The 20,971-nt window shown below is 38.1% G+C and overlaps 1 protein-coding gene across 1 annotated transcript in view; it reads right to left on the bottom strand.

The window, feature by feature from the left end:
• The window catches only part of stk10 (serine/threonine kinase 10), a 130,366-nt gene that overhangs the window by 10,132 nt on the left and 99,263 nt on the right, over positions 1-20,971 (bottom strand). Inside the window, exons 8-13 of the mRNA XM_028812731.2 lie at positions 14,003-14,122; positions 11,763-12,311; positions 8,429-8,559; positions 6,507-6,630; positions 4,229-4,408; positions 524-616 (exon numbers count right to left, since the gene is read on the bottom strand). Coding sequence (XP_028668564.2) covers positions 524-616; positions 4,229-4,408; positions 6,507-6,630; positions 8,429-8,559; positions 11,763-12,311; positions 14,003-14,122 — 1,197 coding nt within the window. The remainder of the gene's footprint in view (positions 1-523; positions 617-4,228; positions 4,409-6,506; positions 6,631-8,428; positions 8,560-11,762; positions 12,312-14,002; positions 14,123-20,971) is intronic.

Raw genomic sequence — 20,971 nt, 5'->3', positions numbered from 1 at the left:
AATTTGAGACTTAATTCACTTGGGCAATGACCAAACTGCATCCAAACCAAGGAATGGGTGATAATGCCAGTAGCTGTTTATTGAACTTGAAAGGAATCTGCATCACCAAGAAGTGATTCAAATGGAGATCTATGAAAATGATTGATTTTAATAAATGTGAACCACTAACAATGATTACAGTTTGTCCCACTAATAAATTTTGGCAGACTCTGTCCATATGCATAACTAAGCAGGTACATGGAACATTGACACATGCTTCACTTTAAGAGGTTGGTGAGCAAAAGTGAATGATGTAGGCTGTGGTGACTGCTGCCACTGCAATTCCCATGAAAAAGAATCAAACTAGCCCAGTAGGTTTAGAATGTGAAGCAATGAGCAATAACACCCAGAGAAGACTATCCATAAAAATGAAATTAAACATGAGAAAGTCATTATAGCTCAGTTTAAGAGAAACAATATCCATTTTAAAGTGCCTAATTACAGTCAGAAAGGACCTTCTTAGTGTTATAAAAGTATGTATTACCTGTTGCTGCTTTGATAATGTAAAATCATTGAGCTTCTGTTTCATTGTTTCTTTCCTTTGTGCTCGAGGTAGTTTCTCAATTTCACTTTTCATCTGTAAGAATATGTACTGTATTACTCATACATGCAAAAATACAGCAAAAAATTTAAATGGCTAGTAATGATGGTATTGCTACAATATGTTCAACAATACAAAGTAGATTTTTAGTAGCACAGACATTTGTATTAACTAAATACATGCATTTTGTTTTCAGAAAGGAATTTGAATTATTGTATAATCTGTAATTAATATCCTATATACAGGGGTGAGCAAAATTAGGCATACAGTTGTGAGTATGCAAAACAGAGTTTATTCTTATTACTTTATTATTGCATTTATTATTTTGTCTTGTTTGTCTACTTCATCTTGTAATTATTATATGATGACTTCTTCTTTCGACAAGACAGAGCTCCTCCATGTTATGCTGTAACAGTGAGTTAGTTTCTTGATGAAAAATGACCCAACAAGTGGATAGTTCGACAAGGGCCAGTGGAGTGGCCACCACAATCACCCAACCTCACTCCAATGGACTTCTTCTTTAGGGGTGTTGTCAAACATAAAAGTCTTTTCACAAAAACCACGTACTGTGGATGATACGATTTGCAACGCAAGAGAAGCATGTCAAGAAATTGATGACAATAAAGAACTCTGTGACAAAGTGTGCTTTAGTGTAGCAAGAAGACTACAAAAATGTGTAAATAATGAAGACAGGCAATTCGAGCACTTATAAGACTGTACCTACAGTAAATGCACTGTGCTAATGTGACATTCTTTTGAATTAAAGTTAATAAAACTATTGTAACAATCATAACTTACATATCTTTTTCCATACAAACTGTAAACCTACTTTTGCCCATTCTTATATATTATATAAACAAACAAACAGACATACGTAGGGCAGGTGGGGAGGGCCCCAAAAATCCCGGAATCAGTCAATGGCACGGGAGAAGGGTGTAGCTATCAACTGTGCTGCTATGTATCATATGCCTACAATTTTTTTTATCAGATTCCCAAGTGACACTGTGCTAAGTTGATCAAGATCGGAGTTTCTGATATTTAGCTTACAGACCAAAAAAAAGCACATCAGGGCATATCAATCATCAAGACAATGATGACTGTGTTTTTGAATATTAACAAACTTGTTAATAAAGAATTTCTGAGAGAACAGACTGTTAATCAGCAACATTATATTGAATTGCTGTGGAATCTGTGGGAAAGTATAAGGAAAAAAAAAAAACTCTACAGCAGCAGTGCATACAAAACTGCATTGTCAGTGAAAGAGTTTTTGACTGAAAACACTGGTTATTTCTTTGCCCCCCAAACCCCCCAATTTGGCAGATCTTGCTCCCTGTGACTTTTTTTGTTCGCAAAATTTAAATTGAGACTGAAGGGCAGATGATTTGGTTGCTTCCATGTTAGGAGCTAGGTAACAAAAGATGAGTACAGAAAACATTTCCAGGAATGGGAGAACTGCTGGGACAAGGGATTACATATCAAGGGGTGTATTTTGACAGTGACTAAAATGGAATTGCTATAAATTGTATAATAAAGGTTTTTTTTTTTTTCTTCATAAACAGTTCTGGGAGCTTTGTGTCCCACCTCATGTGCATGTGTTCATACACACATGATATATATAGATTTAGATAGATATTGGATGAATGTTGTAAAATTATATCTCCAAATGTAGACTATGATAATTAACCCCCATATACAATTTCCAGGAGGATCCGTGTATCACCAGGTATGAAAATATGAAACAGCTTAATAGAAAACAGGAGTTGGAAAAGAAACTTACTAGAGTCTTAACATAATTTAAAGAAACATCACTTATAGAAAGCTGTGCATTACAATGTCACTACTCAGTGGAAAAGTCAAGCGAAATAAATTATAAAAGCTAGATGTTTATTACTAATTTAAGTAAAGATACTGCACTTCAGTTCATCTTTGATAATCTTGTTCACTTTGCAACACTTTTTTTTTTGTTTTATACAGACAGCTGAATTTGGCTAGATACTGCTGAATTAGCCTAAATGGGTGTGCTGGAGGTATCCCCGATTACCTGTTTACACTGCTGGACTCATAAATGTACTGGATGGCGAAAATGTGGCCTTCTCATTGCTACAAGGTTTTCAATAAACACACTCTTAGCCCTGAGATTCTACTTATAGGATTTTTTTTTATCTCTGTTGTAGTGTGACACTAACGCTTAACACTTTCAACTTATCTTACTTTCAGCAGCATTATCCCTATCCTTTCCACATGAGCTAGTACAGCATGCAGTTTTGATTTTTGAATGCTTATTTTATTTGCTTTACAGATTTGTAATATTCCTGATTTATACATTTCACAGAAAGAAGTGTCTAAAGTAGGACACTACTAGTTTGTAAAACAGAAATGTACTTCTAAACTGGCCATAAAAGCACAGTCACACAGCCTTGTTATTAAGTGTACCTTAGTAAATGTAAAATGCTTATGTAAACTGTCAAACCGTCAAGGTAGAAGAGCTGAACTCTTGACTTTTTCATGACTGCAGAGGCAGGTAGCAGTGTTAAGTGCTGCTGCTTTGAAGTTCCATAGTTCTTATTTTCCCAACCTAGCTCCCATCTGTGTAGAGTTTTTTCCAGGTACAGTAATCCCTTGCTATATCGCGCTTCGACTTTCGCGGCTTCACACTATCTCGGATTTTATATGTAAGCATATTTAAATATATATCACAGATTTTTTGCTGGTTCGTGGGTTTCAGTGGACAATGGGTCTTTTAATTTCTGGTACATGCTTCCTCAGTTGGTTTGCCCAGTTGATTTCATACAAAGGACGCTATTGGCAGATGGCTGAGAAGCTACCAAATCAGAGCACGTATTACGTATTAAGTAAAACTCCTCAAATATATTGTGAGCAGGGGGGCTGTTCGCACCCCTAGAGGATACGGACACCCTCAAAAAACACTGAAAGACTACCTTCACATTGCTCCCATCCTTGCTGGGCTTACTTGTGGCTGCTTTTTTGCGTGATATGCTTCCCGCATGGTGCTTCGCATACTTAAAAGCCCAAACAGCACCTATTGATTTTTGATTGTTTGCTTTTCTCTCTCTCTCTGACATTCTCTGCTCCTGACAGAGGGGGTATGAGCAGGGGAGCTGTTCGCACCCCTAGAGGATATGGACGCTCATCTAAAAAATGATGCAAGACTACCTTCACATTGCTCCCTTCCTTGCTGGGCTAACTAGCGGCTGCTTTCTCAAGCAATATGCTTCCCGCACGGTGCTTTCCATACTTAAAAGCTCGAACGGCAGCTATCGGTTTTTGATTGTTTGCTTTTCTATCTCTCTGACATTCATACTTAAAAGCAAAAACAGCACCTATTGATTTTGGATTGTTTGCTTTTCTCTCTCTGACATTCTCTGCTCCTGACGCGCACTCCTTTGAAGAGGGGGGCTCTGGAACGCAGCCCCCACGATGGAGGAGGGATCACTGTACTCCAGTTTTATCCAATATGCCAAGGACATAAAACAGATTAACTGACACTCCTAATGTGGACAACTTTAAACAAATGTAGGTGTGTTCTCGGAGAGACTGTCCCCACTTCAAGGGTTGGTTCCCTATTCTACTCCCTAAAATGAACACAGTGTCCGTCAGTAAATCTTTTGCATGGTAAACCTACGGTACCTCTTTCTTTCTGTGCTTTAGTTGATCCAGAAATTTGTGGTATTCTTTCTCTTGCTCAGCACGAATTCTCTTAGTCTCGTCCCGCTGCTTTATTGCATGCTCTTGCTCCATTTTTTCAATCATTTGTTTCTGCTGTTTCTCTAGGTTTTCAAGTTCTGTATCGTAGAATTTTTTCTTGGCCTGTAAAAAGACACGTTTAAAAAACACATTGAAAGCAAGTCTAGATTTTATAACAGCAAACTACAAATAATTAGGTAAACAACATATATAAGTTATACTGAGATAAAGTTGCTTCGCTACATATAATTAAACATTAAATATCCCAAGATTTCCTAGGCTACGTACAAAATGCTAGCTCGATTCTGTTGCTCATTATTATTGCTACTTGTTGGGCCAGATTTGGTAGGAGCCTCTCTTATCAAAGATCTTCTTTAAACTGCTGATGTCTCACACGGAACAGCCAGTAAAGTGGTGACAGAATGCAAGTTGGAGAGAAAGGCATCTTTATCCAGTGGCAACTGTGGATGAAGGTTTAACCTCTTGACTATGTTGTCCATTACATAATTTGAAATTAAAAGTAAAACAGGAAGACATCCAGAATTCAGCTGCCTGAGTGGTGTATTCAGTTTGGTGTTTTACATACACAATTCCCCCTGCTTTTCGCTTTGCACCGGCTTACAATTGCTGCTAGAATCCATCTTAAAAATTATGTCCTATGCATCTCTTCTCCTCAGTAGTGTCCATTCTGCTTCAGCTTTTCACCAGATACTCTAAAAATGATTGATGTTTTTTACTTCTTGCTCACAGTCTGCTAAATAAGCTGCAACTGACCACTTGCAATTATCCAAATTAAGATGTCATGTGAAGACATGCCACTTTACATCACACTTTAAAATTGGTCAGGTTTTCTGTCCATCTGCTGTAATCCTGCAGGCTTTCATCTGTAAAAATTCTATCAATGGCTAGCCAAGGTTTTTAGACCGCTTGCTTTAATTTAATCTTGGGTATAGTTAGTGTATCTTGTGCTGTACTTTAAAAACAGTTAGTTTTTGCTTGTGAACATGCTTTATGGTATGTTTATTGTTTCTTTACAATGGCTTGGATACAGACATCTGCCAAATAATAAATTGTCATAATAATGATAAATAACCTTGGATCGTGTGATTGCAAATGTCACTCTAAGGCAGAAACAGAAAATGTCATCAAGAAATGTGAAGAGCTTGACAAGAGAGGAATACTATGGCCTGGATCCTGAGAATATACCAGGTGTGCAAAATGCAAGTGGTGGCCTACTAAGCAATGGAAAATAGTCTCTCTGCAATGTGGTATCCCACACTTTGTCTTCAACATGTGGATAAGTTCATGTATGATGCACATCAGAAGAAATGTATACACCAAAATGCTTATTTGTCACAGTGAAAGATTCTGAATGTTCTGTTATGGTGTGAGGTGTCATTTTTTTTCTTGCATAGATTACACCTAATAAGTCTCTTAGAAGGAAATATAAATACCAGTAAACACAAAACTCGTTCTGTGATGAGGCATTTTTCCCTGATGGTAGTGGAAGCTTCCTGGATAACAATGTCCCACTCCATCCATATTGATTGGGTGGTCAGTAGATGTTGTATAGAGAATGATATAAATGTTAATCCTATTCCATTGTTGTCCCAGTAACCACTTTTCAAACTAACTAAGCACTCCAGGGAGATTCTGTATTGGTGTGTACCCTCAACAAAACACAAGATTAAGGATTCTCAAAATGGAAGAATAGTGTTTGCTCCTTCCAGCACAGTTCCTTTCCAGAATGTAAGACAATGTAGTCTATACTGAAGGTGTTTCCTGTATCATGTCAGCAACCAGCAATTTATAAGCATTAGCTTATTGTATAGTTTGCGTGTGCACGCTTAATACTTGTTTAATTCCTGCTTTTCAACAATTTTATATACAATTCCACTTATGAGCAGAAATGTTATTACACTGCCAAGAACAATAGAGTGACGTACTGATGAAGAGAAAAAAATTCATGGAGGCTCAATGAAAATTATTGCAAAAATTAGAAACCTAAACAGTACGTTTTATTACCAGTTACAAATAGTCAACACTAACAACACAACTACATGAACCAAAGAGAAAAGTAAGAAAAACCCTTCATAGATTTTGTGGAGGACAGTCCACCTTCAGGTGCAGTCCTGAAGAATGCAAGTGTTCAAACAGAAACAAAAGACTTCAGGATCTTATGGGAAATTACATAGACTTATGCTAATAATTCTGTACCTACATTCATTTCCTGGTCAAAGCGGCGCAGCATTTGCTCTCTCTGCTGGTCCAGCTTGGCATTCAGTAGAGCTTGGGCACGGTGTTCTTCTTTTTGTAAAAGACGCAGCTCACGCAACTCTTGCCGCCTGTACAGAGTGCCAAATTCAGATAAGCTTCCATCAAACCATCATCCTTACATCTCAGTACTCTCACACAAATGATTTATACTGAAGATTCTACTTACATACACTATATAGTATGTACATATAATATTTGTGCTATGTAGATGTATCTGGATATAAAAAGCATAATATAGATACACAGATTCATTTTAAACATAGTAAGATGAAAATTATGGCATTTTGTTTTTGAAAGTGAGCTGTCTCAATGTCAGCTTCTGTCATTATAAAAATTCTGATATAATCCATTCTAGACAACTTCAAATTCAAAACCCCTGTTGCTTGAAGCTGACAAACAGAGCAGGAAGCTACGGCCTAGCATCAGATACACAAGTACACTGAGATTTAGACCAGCAATCTTTGCATATCAGACTGTTATGAGTAGCTTTTATGAAATACTGCAGTGTGTGAGATAGAGAAGGGCCTTGATGATGTTTCAATTGTAAATATGAAACTTAATAATGTGGCATGGTGGTGTGGTTAAAACTGCTACCTCATAACTTCATAGATTTGATTTGAAATTAGGCCTACTCGTTGTCTGCATGGAGTTTGCATGTATTCCACGTACATCTTTTTCTCTGATGCATATAGAGTATGTGAAGATTAGAAAAACTGAAAAAACTTCAGGTCCTTAATACAGCTTGACAAGTTTGATAATGGATTGGATAAATGGAACTTCACTCATATTGCCAAAAAATAGCCATTGGTATGTGTTAATGGAATAAACAAATGCACATTATTTTGGCAAAATGAAACTTTCTAGACATTGAGTTGAGCTCAGAAAAAGGTTTATTGAGTCATACAAAGCAACCAAGAGTCAAAGGATCAGCTGGCTCTCCATGAAGACCACAGCATGAGTTCAGAGTATTATCTAAAGCTGAACTTAGAAACACCTCCAGTAAATGTACAAGGTGTGGCCCACAGAAATGTGCATGTAGGTCAGCAGCAGTTCCATAAGCCCACCTCTAGGTGGAGATATTAAACAGGCAATCTGAAAATTAAGCACAAAGCATTTCTTAAACAAATGGCTTCCTTTACTAGGTAGCTAACACCAACTCAAGAACTGGATGATTATTTTGTTTAGCTCAGTCATCAGTACACTGTATTATGAAATAACAGGCGACACAAAAAATGAGCATCCATATGCTTTTGGACGGGTTATTTGGTTTTTCTAATTATACACCAAAGTGGGCGTCAAGTGACTCATCTTTTTATCTCTTCTCATGGCCACTGTTGGCAGTTCGCCCAGTTGTTTCCATGTAGAAAACCTCTTTTTAAGAAACCTAAGCAACTGAAGGCTAAGAGGGACAGCATTTTAATATCAGGAACACTGTGTTTAGGAAGCAGTACTAAAGATTTTAATAGGTCTATAGGTTCCAACTGCAGTTCATCATTGTTGTGCCTTGTTTGAAAAATGTAAGGAGTGTATGACTTAAAGTGCCACGTCAAACTGACAATGAGGTCCAGTTAATTATCACAGAGGTTGGCACCCCAGTAGCCTACTGAATAAGGCATTAGCCTCCTAAGGTAGGTATTGTAGCTTGGAATGGTATATGGAATGCAATTGTTATTTAACTGAGTTAGCTGGATATAATGAATACTCTTTTCTCACTGCTGCAGTCAGTGTATAGGTGATGTGCTTTCTTGTTCCTCGTCTTTGCACAGAAAGTATACATTTTTTTGTAATATTTTGAAACCTAGACAAAAGCTCAACTGGCCAAAACTAAACATCTAAAAAATCATGAGTAAAAAAGTGTTTACTTGCCTGAGGAATCTCATTTCCTCATCCTTCTTATCATCATCCCCAATGATCTTTGAAGTGGTGACACTGACCTCCACTCCATCCACCACAAACTTTCTTGTACGTTTAAGGGTCTTGTTGATAAGTCTGGAGTTCTGAAATTAAAACAGTCAACATCAATCAAGGCTTTGCAGAAAGTGACAGGGCCAAGATTTGACCTTGGGCTTTAGCCTCAAAAAATGGAAATCTGCCACAAATGAGAGATTCCATAAGTGTGCATCAGTTAAAGAACACCTCTATATTCTACTTTACTTATTTAAGGATAAATCGCATTGTGCCAATTTTAATACTAACATAAATTCTGAAACCTCTTTGGTACAACTCATTGTAACTGCAAGGCAGAGTATATCTTAGCATCACACTGTGCAAGGCAGGAAGAACCCCAGAGCGTTGTACCAGACCATCACACACCCATTACTCTGGGTTATACATAGGTGGAAAATCTAGAGATCCTGGAGAAAAACACCTTTAAATATGGAGAGAACAGAACATGGGATCTCCACACACAGAGTGACCAGACATGGGATTCAATCTCAGAAAAACTGGATCCAGGAGGAAACAGCACTGAGCCGCCATCCATACCCCAAAAAAAATTTAGTCAATAAGAAAGGGGGGGGGAAAAAAAAAACACATACACTCTCGATAATCATTGTTACAAAAATCTCTTCATGCCATACATTCCACATAAACAAGACACATAAACAAGACTACAGGTTTAACTTGAAAGATCTGGATGAAATTCTGCAATATTAAAGCTGAACTTATTAAATAGGTCTTGTGTTATCAGCTGTGCATAAAAAAATAAAACAATATATACTTGACTATTTTTAAAATGTTATGTAGTTTGGGAAACTATTATTTGAATATTATGTATTACTTATTTTTAAAGATTGGTCACTAAAATTCTGACAACAGTATAAAATCAATTTAACCATTAATGCAAGTTAGTGAGAGTCTCCATAATGGAGTCAGTGTAGCTCAGTTTTACTGTACAGTATGTGTATAACTGGTCTTTGTGAGGGTCCTGCAGCGCACATTTCCATTTCCCTCCTATAATGACATTGCTGCTGAACTCCTCCACGCCCGCCTTTGACTAACACAACAGTCATCTGTACATATGGCTGAATGCAGTTTGGATGGAACTTGAATCACAGAATTGTGTGATATGTTGGTGCCCTGGAAGCAGCGGGTGGGTGTTTCAGCCAAACATCAGGCAACGTGTGGAGTGTAAATGCAGGCGTTGTATTTTTACTGGGTGTGGGACTCCAACTCAGTTTTATATGGTCTGAGAAGGAATTTGTTCATTTTCAAAATGCCTGTTTCATGGGCTATGTTTACAGATAATTAGACGGTTAAACCACGGTCAATATAGTTTAATTTTCTAATATATCACTATATTCATAGCCACATTTCCTCACATTCACTGGTTTTCTCTACAACAGACATGTAAAAGACTATTTAGTGCACAGATTAAAATAAAGTACACCCAAAACTTCATAAAAAGAAGTCAAAATAATATCTCTCCATTTAACAACATAATTTTCCATCAAACCCAAAGGACACAGAACACACAATAAAACAGACAAAGAGGAGCCCCAGCTTCGGCATCAAATTCCACCATGAATGGGTCAAAGGCATATGTATGTGGGTGAAAAGGGAACACAGAAAACAGATGATAACAACCAATTACATTGACCATTATACACGTCCTCTGGATGAGCTTAAAAAGTTGCATAGCAGTCTCAAGCCCACTTAATGCAATTCAGGGATGTGGAAGGAAGAATGCTATCCTGGTAACATGGCCACAAAGAAGAACCCCTCATATACAGCAACACACTCAGAGAATCAACCAAATGCAATCAATAACAATTTCAAAGAAACCAAGTGAATATAAAGACACTAATGCACACAATCTCTTCATCAAGGAACATCTCAATATTTAGGGAAAGCAGCAAGACGCAGTAGGTCTGCAATGACCTTAGTTAAGTTCAATTTAGAACTAACGGAAACAAAAAAAAATAAAACTGTTTCAGTGTGCACCATGCAGATTTCTGTAGTATGCAGTAAGGGGAACATGAAGGGTCAAACAATGAGAAGCATTTTTAATAAAAGTCTGGAAACAAGTGTTAATACGCAGCCAAAACAGGTTCACAACAATAACTTCATAGAAAAGTAATGACAAGGCTGAATAGAGAGGCCAGAACGAGAGCCAGAGTGCCATCAGATCTGGTCTGAGAAAAACAAAGACCTAATTCTGAACCACAGCTGAATTCAAATATAGCTGGAAAAATACAGTATGGACAATAAACCTAGAGATTTTACATATCACATATTTCCATTACTTCACAGTTCATCCCATTTATTAACAGTACTGTACTTCTTACAGAAGAAAAGCAAAGCCTTTATCTGAAGTTTTCAATGTATTAGTAGTTTAAAAAAGAATGAAGAATGTTTAACAAGAAACGCAGCATTAGCGTTAATAGGATGTTATGTTTTATATTTTTTTTTTTTTTTTTTACACATTCTGCTCTGCACTGTGACCTGGTCTCACAGTTTTAGTGTTTCTGGGATGGATCTTTACAATTGTAAAGCTTACTGTGTTGTGTGCCAACGAGTGCAAACTAATCAAATGGATTACTTAAAATGGCACAACCACCGTATCACATTACATTTCATATTCATCTTGGCCTTGCGTACAGCAAATGCCACTTTGAATTATATCAGTTTTAATGAGAGCAGTCTCAATCAATAACAACTGTTACACACTTTCTTCAAACTACAGCTTCAAAGAAAACATTCCTCTCCTTGCTTTGTCAGACACGGACTAATACAACATAAAACTATACAACATATACTCCCACTAATGAGAGGTACCATCGAGCTCCAGTCTTCCCTTGGCTGTTTTGGCTTTATATACTGGACAAGTTTTAATATGCCTTCAGTGATTACTTGCCAAATAAACTTAATCAAATGGAAGAACTCTGCGTGACCCACAACTGGGAACATTTTTTTTTTTTTTACTCCATTGGGATTTGCCCAGCTATTCTACAAAACATGTCTACCTTTTTTCTTTCTTGGTTATGTCTTTTCTTTTTCAACTCCCAGTACACTCTTAGATCCTTTCTTTATGCTTATATATCTATCTCAAGACAAAGTTTGGAAATATTTAAAATTTCTGACTAAGATGATATATTAATGATATAATGTGGTTGTGTAATACCCAGTAAAGTGATTTTAAAATTAAATAATATAATAAATGTGGTGCGTGTTGTTTTTTGCCTAGATCACTTTCTCTCACCCTTAAGGAAATTGATCCAGTCTCCTTGTTGATGGAAATGTCTCCTGACAAGTTCAGGCTAAGATCCATACTCTCTGAAGCAGACATGCTGCCACAGTCCGAATAACGATTTGACCTATCAAGAGACATGTCAGCCATTGAATTCCTGTTTTCTGCATATCCTTTCTCTGAACTTCCATCCACTTGGTCCTCTGGCTTATTAGTTGGACTCTCTGATAGTGAGTCTTTGCAAGGCTTCTTTTCATTCATGGTAGACAAGGGAGGTGCTTCCTCAGATAGTGGCCTTGAAAGCCGCTCATTGGTTGGAGTAGTTTTACCATCTTCGTTTCCCGAGTCTGAGCTGCTGGTCTTTAAGGACTTCTCACTCTCTGTTTTGTCAGAGTCACTGCTGCCCAGTCCTTCATCTGAAATTCGATCAGATGGGTCCTTGGATGGAGGATTGTCAGAAATCTTGACACCATTTAATTTCTTGTTCAGGTGTGTCTCTGATGGCGGATCCCCTTCAAAACTTGTCTGACTATGCTCAGATGGATCTTTAGCATCTGTGGGCTGAAAAGAATGAAGATGAGGTAAGTTTTAGGTAAGCAGTGGAACATTGACTGTATCATAGTTCTTAATTCCATTGTAACTATGCTTTATAAATGGTGAATGTGGAAGGAACTCAATATATCGTATAAGGAAGTTGAGATTTTTTTTTTTTTTTTTTTGAGTTTTTAATTGAGAACCCATTAATCCAATCTTTCAGAGATGCCTGCAGCTAAATCCAGCACAGTAAAGGTTATAATGAACCATAAGAAACAGAAATAAGGGCAAGTGTTTGAAATACATGTTGCATGAACATTTCAAGGTCACCTTGAATGGAGCAACCAGTTGGACAATGTGCATGTTTTTGTGTCGGAGGTTACAAATTATGGAATTTGCCAACTCTTTCTCATTCCAAATAGACAGTGAAAGGCAGTTTCCAATTCAAAGCACTGAAAGACATGTTTTTCAGTTTAAAAAAAAAATTCTGCTTCCTTGTATTTTTTTTTCCTGGTATTTTCACTTTCACTTTACTCTACCCACATGAAACACATTTCTTTACTTATTTTCAGTTGGATTATGGCAGGTGAAACGACTTGCTCATAGTCACACAGTATAAGTGGCATATTTTGAAGCCACAACCTTAGGGGGTTTGAAGTCCAAATTCTTAACTACAACAACACACTGGATAGACAGAGAAGGCACCATAGAGCAAACCAAAAAACAAGGCAATGCATGATAAATAGATACTGTACTATTGATCTCAATGAGGAAAATACAGCGTTACAACAGTTTACCAGTCATTAGACTGCACTTTCAGTTAATTCAGTCTGTCAATTTTTTAAACTTTCAGCAAAATGTTTCCTTTCATGCATTTATTTATTAATTTATTTGTTCCAGCTTATGTCATTAGCCATCCAGACATGCACATTCTAGTATGTTTCTGCTGCATCGTCTTCATTCTAAATTCTTTGTAAGTATAGTAAAAGGCACTTGCAAACAAATTCCTATACACTCTACTGTACAGTATATAATTCATCTGACTAGCTTTCAGTGAGGAAATTAACACTCTTCTGTGACGCCTTTCTCAGACGAGGTTAACTAGCTATACTAGAGTTTTCCTCAGGGTTTTCTTCATAGGTTTCTGGAACTGGAAGATAAAATGAAAAAGTGGTCTGGAAACGGGAATAACAAATACATCTGGTAAGGTGATCAGTGTTTTCTATTAGATAAAATGGAGCTATGTATTTTAATACATTCTTGTATATCATGGTACCAGAGAATGTCAATGTGCTGCTGTACAGTACATGTGACAATACTACTACTATTATTTGAAGTAAAGAATGACAATGTAAAAATTCTTGAATTCATCGCAGCAAGCTGGGGGTATAAAACAGATACCTTTGCTATGACTATACAGCAGAAATTGCTGTCATTCTACACTGAACCATGAAGAAGCTAAATGGAGTATGAGGACACCCTTAGAGAGGTCTGGTCTTACTTGTCACTTGCCTCATTTCACAGGAGACAACAGCTTTGAAATTAGCAGCCTGTTAGCACAGAACTACATCAGGATGACTTAGAGTGACGCACACTAACACAGCAGTACGTGACTCATGATTACTACCTCATTCTTGGCTAAGGAAGGGCTTTATTCTAAATTTGGCTCCACAACAGGCCACTACGAATGCTCTAAATTTAAAAGAATGAAACCTTACCGAAGTGTTACCATCCTCTGCATCTCTTGTATCTTCAATTTCTTCCATAACTTCAGCCTTTGCCTCTGCTACCAGTTCTCTCAGGGGCTTGTTTGTGTTCACTTGACTCACAAAGGGATGCTATTTTAGAAGATTATGTAAAAATATTAACCATTGTTAAGAGTAAATTAAAATATGAAAACAAGCTGTGCTACTATTTTCTCACCTTTAAGTCACTAATGTTCTAAGCTTTACTTCAGAGATTGTTTATTACATTTTAAGATAATTAATAAATATGCATGCATGTTTTAACAAACCTTCTCCAAGCCAAGAAGCCAAAAATGAAGGGAACAGATGATCAAAATGACAAAGCACAGCAAGATTCTGACAGGCCACCTGTCCCAACAGAATACACTTCTGTCAGGCCAGCAAAGGCAAAAGGCCATAAAGCAAGAAAGAAGTAAATCAATTTCTGCAACACAGGTAGAGGTAGTGACAAGTCAACAAATTATAAAATATTAATGTATATTTTGTATTCTGCTTTATTTCCAATATAAAGTTTCATAGAACTAACAAATCATTAAGCTGGAAATGCCTAGTACTAACTCCTTTTCTAATTTGCTTATCTAGTTCTGGGTCACAGAGGCTAGGACATATCCCAGCAACACTGGGCACAAAGGTGGTAGCACACGTGATCCCACACTCCATTATATTTGGCTGATGTAGATTTAAAATTTAATACAACAGCCAAAAATGACCGTATTTTGATGTAAAAGCAACCTACGTTTTTAACACAGGGTGTTATAAAACTAACAGTTTGTGTAACCTAACTTAGTATGAGCGAATGTGTGGTTGAGAGTACCCATGTTATGGACTGTCGAAACACCTTATGAAGGTTGCACTTGATACTTTCAAGATGAGTTCTCACTCCAGGGATCATGGATATAAATAGGTTGAAAAAAAATGGATGAGGGTGCAACAATCGTCCAAGGTTCTCACTGCACTGAGGTATCATTTGCAAACAAAAAACACTCCATATTTACAAAAATCTGTATCTTCATGTGTCCAGAACAACAAACGTTGGACTTGTCTCCTTGTGTTCAAGTTATGAATTATAATAACACTGACTTACTATGAAGGGTGGGTTATCCTATTTTTGCTTTGAGTCCCCCCCCGCACCAACCTATCGTCTATGAGGAACGAAAGCTTTAGATTCGTCAAAAATTTAGATCTCTGGTTTTTCACATATTGAAGTTTTAGAGTCCCGTGATACCAAAAATATCGATATCTTGATGATGGGTGTGTGTCCTTGTGTCACAGTTTCTTGAGGACGCTCTAGAGCTAACACATCTGTTATGAGCTGATGATGTGCTGATTAGTTTTTGAGCCAAATCATGCAAGAGGCACCCTAGAGGAACCCTCAGATGCCATAATTCTACAATTAATTATGAATTCTTCTTCTCAATTGCTATCATAATGACCTATTTTATTAATTTAAAGATCAGCATCAGGGCAGTACTAATTACTGAAATGTTATATAACAGTTTGGGTAACTTGGTTCCTAGGGCACAAAAACCTACTGATGCTCATGTTCAAATTTTTTTTGTTAAATTATCGGTCTACAGTTTAAAAAGCTCCTATTGTCTCATTCCATCAAAACTGCTTCCCTATCCACTGCTGATACTGTTAACATTACATGTTATTCTTTTGTGCACCAGCTTCATTTGAATGTTGTGCTACAAATATTTGTGTTAAAAAAGGTTATCAGCACACTGGCTGATACATCCCAATACACATGTAATTTTCATTCATCTTGGGAAACTAAGATACTAGTATATCCGATAATTAATAAAAACTCCAAAAGAGGTTATTTTCTGAAATGTTAAAAATGATTTAACACAGAGGCTTGCTTATTCTGTAATGTATCGTTCATTCCAATCAGAAAAACACCAAATCGTGTCTGACCCCTCAAACACTTCTGCTTCCTTTAGGAAATCCTGTTGAATTCAACAAAGTCTTAGGAATAGAAGAAAAAAGTTTCCTTCCAGGACATCCGCTGGTTTACTATCATATAAAGCAGCTGAGGCTATCTGGAGATTCTCCAGCAGTCTGTTTATGCAATATCACAACTCAGCAAAAAGCTGCACAATGACCAACTCCAACATGCCCACTCTGCCAGGTCAGATGAGCAAAGCCACGCATGCACATTTGTCTGTATTTTCACTGCATCCAGCAGGCTCTTTGGTGGCGAGTTTCACCTTTAACTTTCTCATTAATAATTGGTTGTCAGCTGCCAAGGGGGTGCACTGTTAACAATATTTGGAAGGACACAGAGCTTAAACAAAATCTTAAAAAGTTTTACTTGTACTTTGTAATGGTAAAGCTTACCTAATCTATCCTTCATTTCCACAACCCCTCACAGTTATTGGGAGCAAAAAACATTTTATGACCAATTTGTACAATATGAAGTTTTTATTTAGGGCAGTAGATGCATGTAATCTTTACTGCTGATGCCTCAAACGTCCACAGGGGCCTATTCCTGTTTCCTACCACATCTCAAACACATGAAGGTTAACTTAACAGCTTTCTCGATAGGCATACTGTGCATACAAGTAGAGATTTTGTGCGCTCTAAGGTGACTTAAGCTCACTGCTGCAGTAAACGACAGGCTCAAAACCCAAATGAATGATAAGTTTAGAATATGAACAGATAAACAAAACTTGAAAACCAAATGCTACCAATGAGAAGACACTGTAAATTAAGAATTGTAACATCCATAGGCTTTATGCGTATTACAGATTTCAAATGACGCTAAAGTCCAGTTGATAGTGGAAACTACAAACCAGAGAGGCCACAGGTGACTTCTGTTGCACTTTATCTCTTCAGACTGACTCGTGCCATCCATCCATTTACTAAGCCATTGTGCCACCAAATTTGTAACTATTTCACCTCTAATTTAAACTTGATTTCCTGTTAACAACCACAACACAACTGCAACCAATGTTACAAAAACTTATTTTGTTAAATACAGATAAATATAAATTTTACTGCTCAAAAAATTATAGGAACACTTTTTAATCAGAGTATAGCATCAAATCAATGAAACTTCTGGGCTATTTATGTGGTCAGTTAAGTAGCAGAGGGGGTTGTTAATCAGTTTCAGCTGCTTTGGTGTTAATTTAATTAACATGAGGTGCACTAGAGGGGCAACAATGAGACAACCACCAAAACAGGAATGGTTTAACAGGTGGAGGCCACGGACATTTTTGCTCCTCGTGTTTTCTGGCTGTTTTTTCAATAATTTTGCATTTGGCTGCAGTCAGTGTTACTACCGTAGCATGAGGTGATACCTGGACCCTACAGAGGTTGCACAGGTAGTCCAACTTCTCCAGGATGGCACAACAATACGTGCCATTGCCAGAAGGTTTGCTGTGTCTCCCAGCACAGTCACAAGGGCATGGAGGAGATTCCAGGAGACAGACAGTTACTCTAGGAGAGCTGGACAGGGCCGTAGAAGGTCCTTAACCCATCAGCAGGACCGGTATCTGCTCCTTGGGGCAAGGAGGAGCAGGATGAGCACTGCCACAGCCCTACAAAATGACCTCCAGCAGGCCACTGGTGTGAATGTCTCTGACCAAACAATCAGAAACAGACTTCATGAGGGTGGCCTGAGGGCCCAGTGCTCACTGCCTGGCACCGTGGAGCTTGATTGGCATTTGCCATAGAATACCAGAATTGGCAGGTCCACCTCTGGCGCCCTGTGTTTTTCACAGATGAGAGCAGGTTCACCCTGAGCACATGTGACAGATGTGAAAGGGTCTGGAGAAGCCGTGGAGAACGTTATGCTGCCTGTAACATCGTACAGCATGACTGATTTGATGGTGGGTCAGTGACGGTCTGGGGAGGCATATCCATGTAGGGACACACAGACCTCTACAGGCTAGACAACGGCACCTTGACTGCCATTAGGTAACGGGATGAAATCCTTGGACCCATTGTCAGACCCTATGCTGGTGCAGTGGGTCCTGGGTTCCTCCTGGTGCACGACAATGCCTTATGTGGTGAGAGTATGCAGGCAGTTCCTGGAGGATGAAGGAATTAATACCATTGACTGGCTCCCATGCTTGCCTGATCTAAATCCAATAGAACACCTCTGGGACATTATGTTTCGGTCCATCCGACACCACCAGGTTGCACCTCAGACTGTCCAGGAGCTTAATGATGCCCTGGTCCATATCTGGGAGGAGATCCCCCAGGACACCATCCGTCGTCCCATTAGGAGCATGCAATCCCGACATTGTCAGGCATACATACAAGCACAATAGAAACAATACAAACAACTGAGTACGATTCTGAGTTGCTGCAATGAAATTTCGGCAAAAAGGACTAGCCTGCCACATCATTTTTTCATTTTGATTTTTGGGGTGTCTGAATTCAGCCCTCTGTAGGTTGATGATTTTCATTTCCATCAAATGATGTGGCATCCTTTCGTTCCTAACATATTACCCAGTCCATATCTGTATAGCTATCATGGAGGATTTTTTTTTCCCATTGAGATCTGATGTGTTTTCAAAGTGTTCCTTTAATAGTTTTGAGTAGTTTACAATGTGGCAAATTGTTTACCACTGGGGTCAAATCCCGACCTAGGTACACTGTTGTAGGGTATACACATTCTCCCCCATGTTTATGTGGGTTTTCCTCTAAAATCCCAAAGATGGGTTACATTAGATTAACTGACAAGTCGAATGTGTGATGGTGTACTGTATATGAACTTGCCCTGCACTGTTGTAGTGGCCCGTCTGGGCTTATTCCATCCTTGTACCATAACACACGATACAAGGGTTGAAAAATGGAAGAACCAATAGTCTGAAAAGGACTGGACTGATAAAGAATTTCTTTGTAATATTTATAAAAGTTATTAATGGGTATTTTGGTCTAAAGACCAGGCAGGTTATACATTTATATTTCATATATTGCTGTCTGTTGCAAAGCGTTTCTCTGTGCTGCCTGGAGACACTGCACACAACTCTGTGGGGAGCTGCAGTAGTTAGTGGAGGAGGACTGAGTACTGAGGGAAATGTAAGTATAAATACTTGGGACCAAATCAAACTTAAGAGGTGATGAATTAGAACATTAGGTGAAGGAAAAGCACAGTGAAATGCAAGGAGGAGTCAAGCTAAAGTTAGATTTATCAGAAAATGGAATGAACTTTAACAAAACTGATATTTCTCAATGCAGTCTCCATCCTTCTCAATGCACTTGTGCCACCTGCCTAGAAGTGTCTGGATTCCAGCACAATAAAAGGTTTTGTTTTGTCTTGTCCTCACAACCACTCGTGCACCCGAGTTATTGTCGAACACTACATGCAGAGTACCCGGGTACTACAGTCACTAGTGCAAGTTACTGTGACTCGCTGGAGACAAATGTGAAGCCTGCTATTCGATCCAAGTGGTGGGGTCTTCTGTCTCAAGGAGTCCTTTTGCTGCAAGACAATGACACACTGCTAAGAACACCAAGGCTTGTCTGGAGAAACTGAAGTTTCAGGTATTGCCACAACCTGCTTATTTGCAAGATTTGGGACTGTGTGATTTCCACCTTTCTGTACTGCTAAAAAAACATTTGGGAGGTCATTGATTCAAGACAGGTGACGACATGAAGAAAGCGGTGCAAAAATGCTTTCCAGGACAAGACAAAACTTTTTATTCTGCTGGAATCCAGACACTTCCATGCAGGTGGCGCAAGTGCATTGAGAAGGGTGGAATCTACATTGAGAAATGACATTAACTGTTTTGTTAAGGTTCGTTCCATTGTCTAATAAATCACATTTTCTAACTTTAGCTTGATTCCCAACCGTACTACACTGTATGAGGCACAGATTACTGTTGATTATAATAAAGCAGGAAGTATGGGGGAAATGGCATAATCTAGACAGACATCACTCCTCAACACTGTATGATGTTTTGAATTTTAACACTTGAGAGCAAGTGTAATGAGTATGCATGATGGATATGTACCAAAAGACAGAAACATACCGAGGAAAAAGTTAGAAGAGGTCACAAAAGGAATGTACCGATATTTAATTCTAGAAGTTGTACAATTCTTGACAAATGCTTTTTTAAATCAATCCAATACCAGGAAATGCAACCTTATTAGAATAAGGCTTGAAATTTATATAGACTTTAAAATAAAGTTCTGGTCTTTTAGAATATTTCAATCCTGTCACTGTGCAGGGGGAAAAGCAGACCCAGATTTCTTTAAATCACATGCGTATACTGTGAAAAAATAAGAATATGTGGTCAATGGTAAAGTACCTTGGGTACTGAGTCACATGCAATACAAGGAATGAAACACTGCGACAGGATGATATAACTCTAAAAACTGAGCACAGTTAAGACTCCCAGCGTCATACTGAATGTCTGCACTTCCCTGGATATGGACTAATGTTTAATGCTGCATAGCACTGGAACAATGACTTGCCAAGGCAAAACGAAAGCATTACAGCTTACTATGTGAATTTAAACAATGCTGCATCAAAATGTAAAAGAAAGATAGTAAAATAACAATAATAAAATAAGTAAATGAAATGAAATTAATCAAACGAACTGGCACCCAGTTTGGAGATGGTTTCTTCCTTGTGCCTGTTCTGCTGGAATAAACAATTTGTGACCTTTAGATAGATTAAATGGGTTTGAGAGTAAATGGATGGGTGGATGAATAAAACTAAATCAGGCAGATGGTGCAGCATAGTTGCCTCATGGATCCAGCATACTGGAATTGAATCCTAAACCCAGTCTTTGTCCATATAGACGAATGTTTGTCCATATTTTTTGCAAGTTCTCCCTATATCTGTCTGGGTGTTCCTCTAGGCCCTCTGGTTTCTTCCTATACCCTTAAACATATACCTGTTATATTAACTAGCAAAATGGCTCTTTGAATGTGTGTATGTGTGAGAGAGATGGACTGGCACCCTGTTATCTGTCTTCTGCCAAA

This window comes from Erpetoichthys calabaricus, chromosome 11 (assembly GCF_900747795.2).
Source record: "Erpetoichthys calabaricus chromosome 11, fErpCal1.3, whole genome shotgun sequence".
NCBI lineage: Eukaryota > Metazoa > Chordata > Cladistia > Polypteriformes > Polypteridae > Erpetoichthys > Erpetoichthys calabaricus.
Note: the sequence above shows the minus strand (reverse complement) of the source record. Positions and strands in the feature narration are given on the sequence as shown.